The sequence below is a fragment of the Protopterus annectens genome, chromosome 2.part0, assembly GCF_019279795.1.
Source record: "Protopterus annectens isolate FY-2018-M chromosome 2.part0, PAN1.0, whole genome shotgun sequence".
Classification (NCBI taxonomy): Eukaryota; Metazoa; Chordata; order Ceratodontiformes; family Protopteridae; genus Protopterus; species Protopterus annectens.
Genome location: NC_056728.1, coordinates 321,921,240 through 321,933,456, shown reverse-complemented (window position 1 = coordinate 321,933,456; position 12,217 = coordinate 321,921,240). Strand labels below are relative to the sequence as shown.

General features: G+C 37.7%; 1 protein-coding gene across 1 annotated transcript in view; it reads left to right on the top strand.

Annotated features, from left to right (window-relative positions):
* Positions 1-12,217, top strand: part of FBN2 (fibrillin 2) — a 2,449,070-nt gene that overhangs the window by 1,866,626 nt on the left and 570,227 nt on the right. The window contains exon 34 of the mRNA XM_044060803.1: positions 3,474-3,599. Coding sequence (XP_043916738.1) covers positions 3,474-3,599 — 126 coding nt within the window. The remainder of the gene's footprint in view (positions 1-3,473; positions 3,600-12,217) is intronic.

Here is a 12,217-nt window from a genome sequence, read left to right as displayed (position 1 = left end):
ATAAAACTTACTAGAATAATAATCTTGTAGAAGTATGTAAAGAAATAGGCTCTTTCTAAGGCCAAAAACACAGTATTTATGGGACCTAATAACATCCCAGGATGCATCCTGCATGTGCTCTAACAACAATTAGCAATACCATTGGGTACTCTTTTTAGTCATAGTCTAAGCACTGGCTTCATCCCAGTTGAATGCAAAATGGCCATGTTATTCCCTTGCACAAAGGTGGTACTTTTACTGTCCCTGGGAACTATAGACCTATTAGCCTAACTAACCTTATCTACAAGGCCATGGAATGAATTATCATGGACCTTATCATCAAACATATAGGTAATCTACAAACACTTGACCCTACTTATTTTGGATTTGTCAAAGGGAGATCATGCCTGTTAAATCTGGTAGACTTCTTTGAGACAGTTACCATGGTCCTGGATGAAGGGAAATCTGTAAATACAGCCTACCTAGACTTAGCCAAGGATTTTGACACTATCCCCCACTCAGGCATCATTGACAGATTCACCCAGCTAGGTATCAACCCTTATATCTTTAGATGAGTCACTAACTGACACACTGATAGAACACATATAGTCAAAGTAGGGGAATCACCTCCAACAGCAGACCTGTAACCAGTGGTGTTTCACAGGGTTCAGTCCTGGGACCTCTACTTTTTGGAATTTATTTCTCTGAAGTACAAGCAAAAACTAAAGGTCTGTGGCTGACAAAGTTTGCTGATGACTACAAACTGGGAGTGGTCATAGAATCTCCAAATGATGTCAACATTCTACAAGAGGGTCTTACACAAACAAATTATTGGTGCCAAAGTCATGGCCTTAAACTCAATGCAAAAAGTGTAATATCAACCCTTTCAGTAAGAACGATTTTCCTGCTAACTACCACATCAACAGCAACACTCTAAGCATGCACTCAGTGGTGAGAGACCTGGGCCCAGAGGTTGACAGCAGTCTTACCTTTGATCACCATGTCTCAACAGTAGTACGAAAGGCATTCTATATTGCTCATCTCATAAGCAAGGGCATTACATCCAGACAAAAGTTATAACCTCCCTGTACTCTTCCCTCATCAGGCCAATACTTGAGTACAATGCCCCTTTTGGTATTTACCTTTCTAAGCACCTGCAGCAATTGGAGAAGCCACAAAGGTTCCTCACAAGGAAAATTCAAGATCTTCAGTATCTGTACTATGTGGATCATCGGAAATCACTGTCACTTTATTCTGTTTCATACAGACTACTCAGAGGTAATGTCTGTCTTGCATATAAGGCAGTCTCTGACCCTGCTTTATTGGAAATGCTGCTTGTGCACAAGGCAAATGGTACACGAGTTACTCACTCTAAAGACCTTAACCTGGTATGTGACATTAATAGAGCCTGCTGGAGGGACAGATTTAACTCCCAGAGATTACCACACCTTTGGAACAGACTCCAACTTCATGTCAAACAGAGCACCTCATTGACCCTCTTCAAATGCAATCTGTCACAAGATGGGTTGCCAGCAGGCTCACTGACTGACAGAACCCACACTGTGAAAGTAGCAGACTCCAAATCCGACTTCAGACCAGTGACAAGTGGAGTACCACAGGGTTCAGTCCTGGGTCCTCTCCTGTTTGGTATCTACTTTCCTGAAGTACAGGCTAACACAGAAGGTCTTTGGCTAACAAAGCCAGATGCCTGGTGTCAAAGCCATGGCCTCACGCTCAGTGCCAAAAAGTGCATTGTCATCCCCTTTGGTAAAAACTCTGTACCCATGAGCTACCGCATAGGTGGTAGTCTCTTTAACACCGAAAGTGTGAAAAGAGACCTTGGGACACAGGTGGACAGTAGTCTCTCCTTTGATAATCACATCGCCACAGTAGTCAGGAAATCCTTCTACGTGGCACACCTCATCACAAAAGGTTTCTCATCCAGGAAAAAAGAGGCCATTGTTCCCCTCTACTCATCACTCATTAGACCCATTATAGAGTACAACGCCCCTTTTGGTATGTACCTCACAAGACATCTACAGCAACTGGGAAGGCTGCAGAAATACCTCACAAAGAGGATTACTGGCCTCAAACAGATGCCCTACTCAGACCGTCTCAAAACACTCCAGCTTTACTCCATTGCATATCGTCTACTCAGAGGCGATCTCTACCTGACATACAAAGTTATGTCAAACCCAGAGCTGTTGGACATGCTCCACTTAAAGAAACCCCAATCCCTCCATGTTACATGCTCTAGGGACCTAAACCTTATCACCACAATAAACAGAACATGCTGGAGGGATAGATTCCTGTCCCAGAGACTTCCCATACTCTGGAACAAACTACCTATCTATATCAAGCATAGCTCCTCATTAGCAGTCTTCAAGAAAAATCTTGATGATTGGATGGGAAATAGGAAATTCACCCTGGGGATCACCTCTGTGGCTCTGCTCGACAGGGGCACAGGAAAATAATTTTCTTGGGTGGCGAAAGCCAAGGTACTTTTTTGGCTAAGCTTGTATAGGCCCTAGGGCCGATAGCCTAGTACCTACTTATGAACCTATGGACGATTGGATGGGTAACCATAAATTCACCCCGGGGGTTCCACCTGTGTCCCTCTTGGACATGGGTATTAGGTGCTGATCATGGAAATAAAGGTAGCACTTGGCTAGACTTGTAAGGGCCCTAGGGCCATTAGCCTAGTAACTTCCTATGATCCTATGATTAAGCTTCTCTATAATCAACAATGCATTTGTTTTTATTTGGAACTTTATGCTTGTCCTTTGCACTAGTGCTTCTACTGGATAACCTGAAATGAAGTTATTCCGATTAAGTGGTAGTTCTGCTTACCTGCACTTTTGTATTTTTGCATTGCTAAGGGGCTAACAGAATAAGAAGCCAAATAACCTGCTTTGGGTTTCAAAGTGGGTAAAGCATTTTCCTAAGACATAGACTTCTGACACTGGTTTGCATTACTTCCAAGTGACCTTTCTAGAGAACACTCAAACATAATATCCTTCCTGGATCTCTAACTGTAAGTTTCCTTCAGATTATGAAAGAATACATTATAAAACTGCTTTACTGGAAGTGTAAGCTTCCAGCAACTAATCTATCCTTGGCCAATTAATATTCTGGCAAATCACTGCACATTTTTGCACATCTGTGTGCTTCTGAGAAATGTGAATATCAGTATAAAAACTGATTTAATTATACACTAAGTTGTGCTTTGTGGAGCAATCAGATTACTCATGTATATGATGTAGTGATCCAAAAAGATTTTTATTTTATGTATCTCAGTATGCAAACCGAACTGAAGTCTGTTTTCTAAGGAACCCCTCATTTAGACTTACAAAATAAATATCATAATTAACTGGTAATGTTATGCTTCTATATATATGATATCTGCATTTGCTTTAGGAAAGATAAATGAAATCAGCCTGTTTATTATGCACATTTCATTTTGAAAATTAAGAGGAGACATTTATATCTTGCAGATGTTGATGAGTGTGCAGAAAACATTAACTTATGTAAGAATGGGCAGTGCTTAAACATTCCTGGAGGATATCAATGTGAATGTGACGTGGGATTTACTCCATCATCTCACAGCAGGTCATGTAAAGGTAGGTCATCCATTCTGTTATCACGTTTTGGCTGCATGCATGGAAATATATTTAATGGGCTCAGGAAAAGGTACTTAGTCTCATAGCTGGAGCTAGAAATCTTACTATACATACAAATGTTGTTTTCAAGACTGTTACCAAGTTCTTGTATTTATTTTTACAAATGTCTAGCTGTTCAAATGAATATCTAACAAATTTTAGAGAATCTATTACATAAAAGACAACTTGATTGTCATTTATGAATATATATATATACCTGTCTGGCTCGAATTCCTGTAATGTCTGGGTCACCCTGTTTGTGCGGAACCGACTGCCTTCTGCTAGCAATTAACATTTGCTTGAGGTATTCAGTGAAGTTGGGCCAGTGAAGCAATGCTTTGTGGCTCAAGATAAAGGTAAGGGCTTGGGTAATATTCTCCTCTCAGTGTTGTTTCTGAATTCACTAGCTTACAGACTCCTACATAAAATAAGTGACCAAACTGATAGCTGTGTGCGATTGTAAAATCAGCTCTGGAATTATGACGTTTAGTATCTTTTTGCCTAGTTGCTCACTGGCTTATTTAAAAAGATGCATGTTTATGAAGGAAGATTTCTGAGATAAAATGATAGAATGGCATTTGCTGATTTTCTTTTGCATTTCTCTCTTTTGTTTGTCATTTGAGAGACCTGTTTTACAGGATCCCACATTGCACTGTCCAGATTTCTGCCTCATGTTTATACTGCTCCTCGTAAAGTTTATTTTTTGACAAATCATTGAGAATAGAAGTCACTAAATGATGACAGACTTTTGAGTTTCAGACTTCACATCTTTCAGAAAATGTAAGATAACAGTAGATCCATTATTCTAGCAACTTTCTAAGTTTATAGGAACAATATTTAAAATTTGTCCCTATTATTGGGCCTGGGGCCATTATCCACCTTCCAATTATTTTTGGCTTTGTCCAGATTTTTTTTGCTTTAAAAGGTTGAGAGATACAATTTAAGTGCAAGTGCTCTGATACTTACACGTATGCTTATTCATTAGTTGCTAACTTTTCTTATATAAAATCTGAACAGTTGAGAGGTATGGTTAATGTAAAAAGTTTATGTAACTTTACTTATACAAATAGCATGTCATACAAACATACATAATCAATGAGCAGTGTATAAACTTAAATCTATAACAAAATAAGCACATTGTGGGAAAATGGGGTCATAGTTGGGTTGTCTGCTCTTCAGATTGTGTTTGAAAGTTGATATCCCACAATTCCATTAGAGTCGGTGGGGTTACATAATTATGTATGCAAATTGTATGTTAATCAGCGTGCAAATTTGTACCAATTTTTCATGGTCTTTGTCCAGATTTTTGATGTTTCCAGGTTGAGAGGTATGTTACTTGCCTATCCAGATTTTCAGCCTGACATTTGGTTAAACCTCTTAAAAAAGTCGTTATTGTCTTTAATGTAACTTTATAGAAATTTTAGATTTTTTTTTTCAAGACCGACTCTAATTAGGTGAATACAGATTTTGTAATGCATCCCCTAGTGGAAGCAATACAATTCATAGGTGGATGACAAGCATCCTTATGTATATTTGGTAGTCCATAATAAAACAGAAAGACAGGATGTTCAACATGAAAGAATGCTAAAACAGCATTATCGATATAACCATTAATATGCACGTCATAGATATTTGCCTTAACATTTTTAATAATCCTGTCTACTTCAGGCCTGGTTATATTCTTATAATTTGCCACACTATCAAGCAACAGGTTGATAACTGACATATAATCATATCTGTTCATTACTACAATGGCCCCACTGTTGTCAACCACTTTAATAACAATGTTGGTATTTTCAGTCAAGTCTTTAAATACTTTTCATTGTTCAAAGGTCAAGTTATTAAAGTCACTAGATGTATGAGTCTCATATTTGCCAAAGATTTCTTGTTCACCAACCTTCTCAAATACATTAATAATCAGATGACTCACAGGTGTAAAAGTACTAGGTCTTCTATGTTTACCAAGTTCCTTATTCATTTTAGGAAATATTTGTCTTAGATTTAATATGTGAGTAAAACATCTAAGTTCAGTTAAGTTATTTTCTATCCTTCCAGAATACAGGGAATAAACAACATACTTTTATTTAATAACCAGCATTCGGTTTCCTTCAAGACATAGTCTGAGATATTATGCGCAGTGTTAACCCGAATGCCTACCTGCCCTTGTTTTTCAGGTGGCTGCATGTCATGGCACACCAGTAAGAACTTTCTTTTCCTTTGTCTCTTTCATCTAACTTTCTTTTTTGGCTGTAACAATAGAGGAAGCTTCAATTGTCCCAAGGCTGAAGGAAAAACCATTGAAGAACCAGTACTGTTCTCCCAAGAGTTAGTATCTTCAGGGGAGTCATTAGTTGTAACAGCTTGGGATGGAGAGGGATCCCACAACCCAGCATGTGCCAAACCATCCTCTTAAACAGATAAACCATTAACATTCCTATTTAGCCTGGATACAGCTGAATCATTATACTGATGTATCTTATTCACCACAGTCCCCTTATTTTTATCATTCGACTTAAAACCTGATTTGATTATAAAGTCAAATGCCAGCACCTGGGACACTAGGCCCATTCTTATCTTTGGGCCATTAAAAATGTACCCCCTCTTAAAATCATCCACATCCTTTTGATGTTTCTTCTTTTTAGTCGCAGCTAATCAGTGCTCAAATGTAACAACAGTGTGAAGCATAGCATTAAACATATTTTTATAGATTCCAGACAAAGAGGATGAAATCACCTCACCGTTAGTGCAGTCTTATCTTTTAACAAGTTTTGTTCTATTGATTCAAAATATTTCATCATATAATCAAACTTCACCTTTAGGGTTATGCATTGTCACTGCTTCAAAAGTTCCACATACTTATTTCCATAGGTAGGCAACTTCCAAATACACAACCCATGAGTTGTTTGTTACAAAGATCCAGTCCTTTACAACCTCCTAAACATCCACAAAACTAATGACACCCTAAACACCTAACAAGAGATTTAAACTTCCATTGTAATATAAAAAGGACCAGCTCCAGCTGGCATAATAGATGTCGACATAAAGCATAGAAATTCCCTTATCCTTTCCATTTCTAACTTGGATAACTGGACGGGCAATTGTAAGTGCAACCCTAGGCTGCCCTAGAAGTCCTTATAGGTACAAGTACTTCACTTAATGGGGTGTGGTCTTATTCCATGTATTGGTCATTTCAGTATTACAATGTGTGGCTAGGTTACAGATGGTCTACTGGTCATTAGCTTAGTATTAAACTATGAACTATGAACCTCACTGTGCCTCTTACTCCCCATTTTATTAACTTTTATCATTGCCTTTACACAATGCAGGGAATGATTTGTACTGCCTGTGATGAGCACATCAATTTCTAATGACTCTAAGACAGCTACCAGATTAACCTAATCCACTCTTTAAAGTCTTAAGGTTTCATTTGCACTGAAATACCTCACCTAATACATACTGAACCAGTTACTAATTTCCTCATGCCTTACTTGCCCACAGATCTATCTAAGTCAGCATGTCACTTGATGTTTTTATTGCATACTTTTCCTACTGACCACCTGTTAGAACCATATTTAAATGCCAAGAGAAGACATGGACTTTGTAGCTCATTCTCTTGCAACGACCTCTCCTATACCTTTATCCCATCCCTTCAACACTCTGTCCTAAACAACTGTAAAGCCTTCTCCTGATTTATACTTTACCACTGCCTCATGCAATACATCCCGGGGTTGCATCAACCTCTCTCTGAAGAGGTCCACTTCACATGACTGAATCTCAAAATACTGAATTTCATTTGACTGAGACCACAATACCTAACTTTCAAAATACTGAAAACTCATTTGACTGATTCTCATTATACTTAAAGTTACAATCCTGAATTTCAAAATACTGAATTTTAAGCCATAGAAGTGGTGTGTTTCCCTACACCTGTGACTTGCTTGTGATAAAAAAACATTACTGTAACTTAAAGTGTTGACTGTCAGAATACCAATGGTGTAGAAAGTAGTGTTGTAGTGTTTCTAAATGTGGATATGTCTCTTTACATTTTTATGGGAAGTATCTAAAGTAATATGGTGGGAGTTTTGTGCATTCCCAGCAAGTAAAAGGTATATGCCCTTTTCCCAACTGTAGTACAATCCTGGAGTTCGTGTGTGTGTGTGTGTATATATATATATATATATATATATATATATATATATATATATATATATATATATATATATATATTTATATTTATATATAAAACCAACAGCAAAAAGAATGGAACCGGATAGGAGCGTGCTGTAAAACTAGTAAAATATCCAAACTGCAGCAAACAGCACGTGTTTCAGATCCAGGGCAGAGTCTCTAAGTACTGATAATTGTGGCAGAAAACCACAACCATTACCAGTCAACAAAATCTTAAATTCCTTCTTACATCCACTTTCTTCAAAGGCACTTTTCGTATGCAAGCAGTATCTCTATAAACATCACCTTGAGACAGTTGGCAGCAACAGAATTGAGCGTCCACTTCTAGATAATTTTAAAGCAGCTTCTATTTATTATAAAACATCATCGGAACATATTAAAATAATAAAACAAACACAGAGAGATAAGCGCTTTCGGGTTTCAAAGTTCACCTTTCATCAGATCTAACTATAATGACCATTGTTCCTTGTTTAAAAAATACTTTGCTCCAATGAGGCGAAACTTCAAATTAACACACCCATCTCCTAATAGGTTGGATACGCCTTCTTAATCCTCATTTCCTGAATGCATGTGGTATGAGACAACACTACAAATTGATGCACCCATTCCCTTTATGACGTGCTAGACACGCCTTCTTAGTCTTCGTTTCCTAAGTGCAGGTTGGATGGGAGATGCAGTGTTGAGTTCCGGTTTTATATGTGCTTGTAGTTTACCTATCCAGAACATTTCTTCTTATTCTAGTCTGTTGTTGATATCACCCCCCCCCCCCCACTGGACACATATACAACTTTTAAAACCCTGAAAACAAAACTATGATCTACATGATCTCTGATGTATTTTGTCAGGGGACCTTTAAAGTCTTTTATCCTAATGTCACTGACAGGTTTGGATAGCCTTTCTTTTAGTTGTCTTATAGTCTTTCCCACATAAAATTGTTCACATTTTAAACACGTGGCTAGATACACAACATTTCTGGTTGTGCAGTCCGCATATAGATTGCGTAAGTATCTTTTCTTTGTAACTGGATGTTCAAATGCATTTTCTGTGCAGATGTATTTGCACATTGTGCATCTTCTGCAAGTAAAAGTTCCCTTTCTGTCTGACATTATTGGTGGTATAGAGTAGTTGTCCTTACACAAAATGTCCTTTAGGTTACTTGCGTTCCTATATCCAAATGTCTGTGCTTGTCCCACTATCTCCTTGCATTCTTCATTTGATGTTAATATTTTCCAGTTTCTTTTTATTATACCACAGATTTGTTTAGTGTCAGTCGTGTGGGTAAGAATCATTTTAATCTCCACTGGGTCTTTCCTTCTGAGCTCATCTATTCCATTTTCTTTTTTTTCTCTTCAAGTATGGTTTTGCCTTTGTTTCCCTTTCCATCATGACTTGTTACTTGTTTTCCATGATCTTCATCTCTTTGTACCCTCTATCTTTCAGATGCTCCGACATGTCTTCCATCATATTCGTGATATTGATGTCATTCGAGTGTATTCTTGATGTCCTTAGAAACTGACTCCTCATCACATTCCGGTGAGTGTGCCTCGGGTGCATACTGTTTCTTGGAATATGTTGTTCTTCCAACATTCTTTTCTATAGAGGGTTGTTTCTATATCACCTTCTTCATTTTGCCATATTCTCATTTCCAGGAAGTCCATTTGTGTATCACTGTACGTCAAAGTGAACCATGCATACCATTAGAAGTTTTCTCTTGTTTCTTTTGGTGTCTACAAACTCACCCAACTTTTCTATAAAGTCTTTCATATCTTTCAGAATTGTTGGTACTTTCTCCAGTTCTTTCATGAAGTGATTCTCTACCTAAATACGCAAGTAACCTAAAGGACATTTTGTGTAAGGACAACTACTCTATACCATCAATCAGGTCAGATAGAAAGGGAACTTTTCCTTGCAGAAGATGCACGATGTGAACAATCTTATGTGGGAAACACCATAAGACAATTGAAAGAAAGACTCTCCAAACCTGTCAGTGACATCAGGCTAAAAGACTTTAAAAGTCCCCTAGCGAAACACATTAGGGACTATGCAGATCACAGTTTTGTTTTCAGGGTTTTAAAAGTTGTATATGTGTCCAGTGGGGGGGGGGGGGGTGATATCAACAACAGACTAGAATAAGAAGAAATGTTCTGGATAGGTAAACTACAAGCACATATAAAACAGGGACTCAACACTGCATCTCCCATCCAACCTGCACTTAGGAAACAAAGACTAAGAAGGAGTGTCTAGCACGTCATAAAGGGAATGGGTGCATCAATTTGTAGTGTTGTCTCATACCACATGCATTCAGGAAATGAGGATTAAGAAGGCATATCCAACCTATTAGGAGATGGGTGTGTTAATTTGCAGTTTCGCCTCATTGGAGCAAAGTATTTTTTAAACAAGGAACAATGGTCATTATAGTTAGATCTGATGAAAGGTGAACTTTGAAACCCGAAAGCGCTTATCTCTCTGTGTTTGTTTTATTATTTTGATATGTTCCGATGATGTTTTATAATAAATAGAAGCTGCTTTAAAATTATCTAGAAGTGGACGCTCAATTCTGTTGCTGCCAACTGTTTCAAGGTGACGTTTATAGAGATAATGCTTGCATATGAAAAGTGCCTTTGAAGAAAGTGGATGTAAGAAGGAATTTAAGGTTTTGTTGACTGGTAATGGTTGTGGTTTTCTGCCACAATTATCAGTACTTAGAGACTCTGTCCTGGATGTGAAACACATGCTGTTTGCTGCAGTTATGTTTATATATATATATATATATATATATATATATATATATATATATATACATATATATATATATATATATATATATATATATATATATATATATATATATATATATACACATATATATATATATATATATATATATATATATATATATATATATATATATATATATATATATATATATATATATATATATATATATATATATATATATATATATATACATATATATATACATATATATATATATATATATATATATATGATAGTTGGGGGGGTGTGGGGGGCATAGCCCCCCTCATAATTTGGTTTTATATCATCCAGTTTCTGTTAAGAGAGTAAGTAGTTTTTAAGTTTTGGAAAGAGTTAAAGTCTTTGGTGTTGTAAGTGTGCATGTCTATGGCTTAAAATTCAGTATTTTGAAATTCAGGATTATAAGCTTTCACTATAATGAGATTTAGTCAAATGAGTTTTCAATATTTTGAAAATTTTGTATTGTGGTCTCATTCAAATGAAATTCAGTATTTTAAGATTCAGTCATGTGAAGTGGACCCCTCTGAAGAAGCACTTTTTGAGGTTGACTTGAAATGCTCCTCTTCCTGCCACCACCCATATCCCCTTTTCATACCCCTTTCTCCTGCTTCCATTAATACTTGCTCCCAAAAATGGGTTAAGCCCAGATCACTGAACCTATGATTGTAATGTACATATGCCCAATATGCTAAACCTCTCGAATGAGGAACCTGACTGCTTTCTGAGAAGGAGCCATGGAGGCCACAAAAGCCAGGACCACCAAACTCTTCAGCATTTTGATAATTTTGTTTTGGAAATTTTGTGCTGGCCTAATTTCCTTCATAGGTTCATACTAGGCTATCTACCCAAGGGCATTTATAAGCCTAGCCAGAGTATGTTTGGCTTTCGCCACCCATTTTAAATTAATTTTGCTATGCCCTTTTTCGAGGTTAGTATACTGTGCCTCTGTCTAACAGTGACACAGAAATGATACCCGGGGTAAACCTACGATCTCCCATCCACTCATCAAGATTCCTCTTGAAGAGAGTCAATGAGGGACTCTGCCTAACCTGGACTGGGATTTTATTCCAGAGTGAAGTGAGCCTCTGGGTTATGAATCTGTCCCTCCAGCATGTCCTATTTATTTCACTGCTGAGGTTCAAGTCTCTCGAGCGTGTAGCTCGATGGGATTTGGATTTTTTGAGGTGCAGCATGTCCCTTAATTCCGGGGTGAACATGGCTTTATACGTCAGGCACAGGTCGCCTCTGAGCAGGGGGTATGCCACTGAGTAGAGTTCTTTAACCGGGCAGCATATGGCATCTGTTTGAGCCCTTTGATCCTCTTGGTGAGGTACTTTTGGGGTCTTTCCAGTTGCTGCAGGTGTTTGGTAAGGTACATCCCAAAAGGGGCATTGTACTCAATTATGGGCCTGGTGAGGGATGAGTAAAGAGGCACAATGACCTCCCCTAATCTAGATGTGAATCCCTTCATGATTAGGTGGGCTATATATAATGTTTTTCTAACCACTTTGGCCACGTGGTTGTCAAATGAGAGATTGCTATCAACTTGGGTCCCCAGGTCCCTAATTACTTCTTCTGTACTTAATGGATTACCACCTAGGTGGTAATTTGTG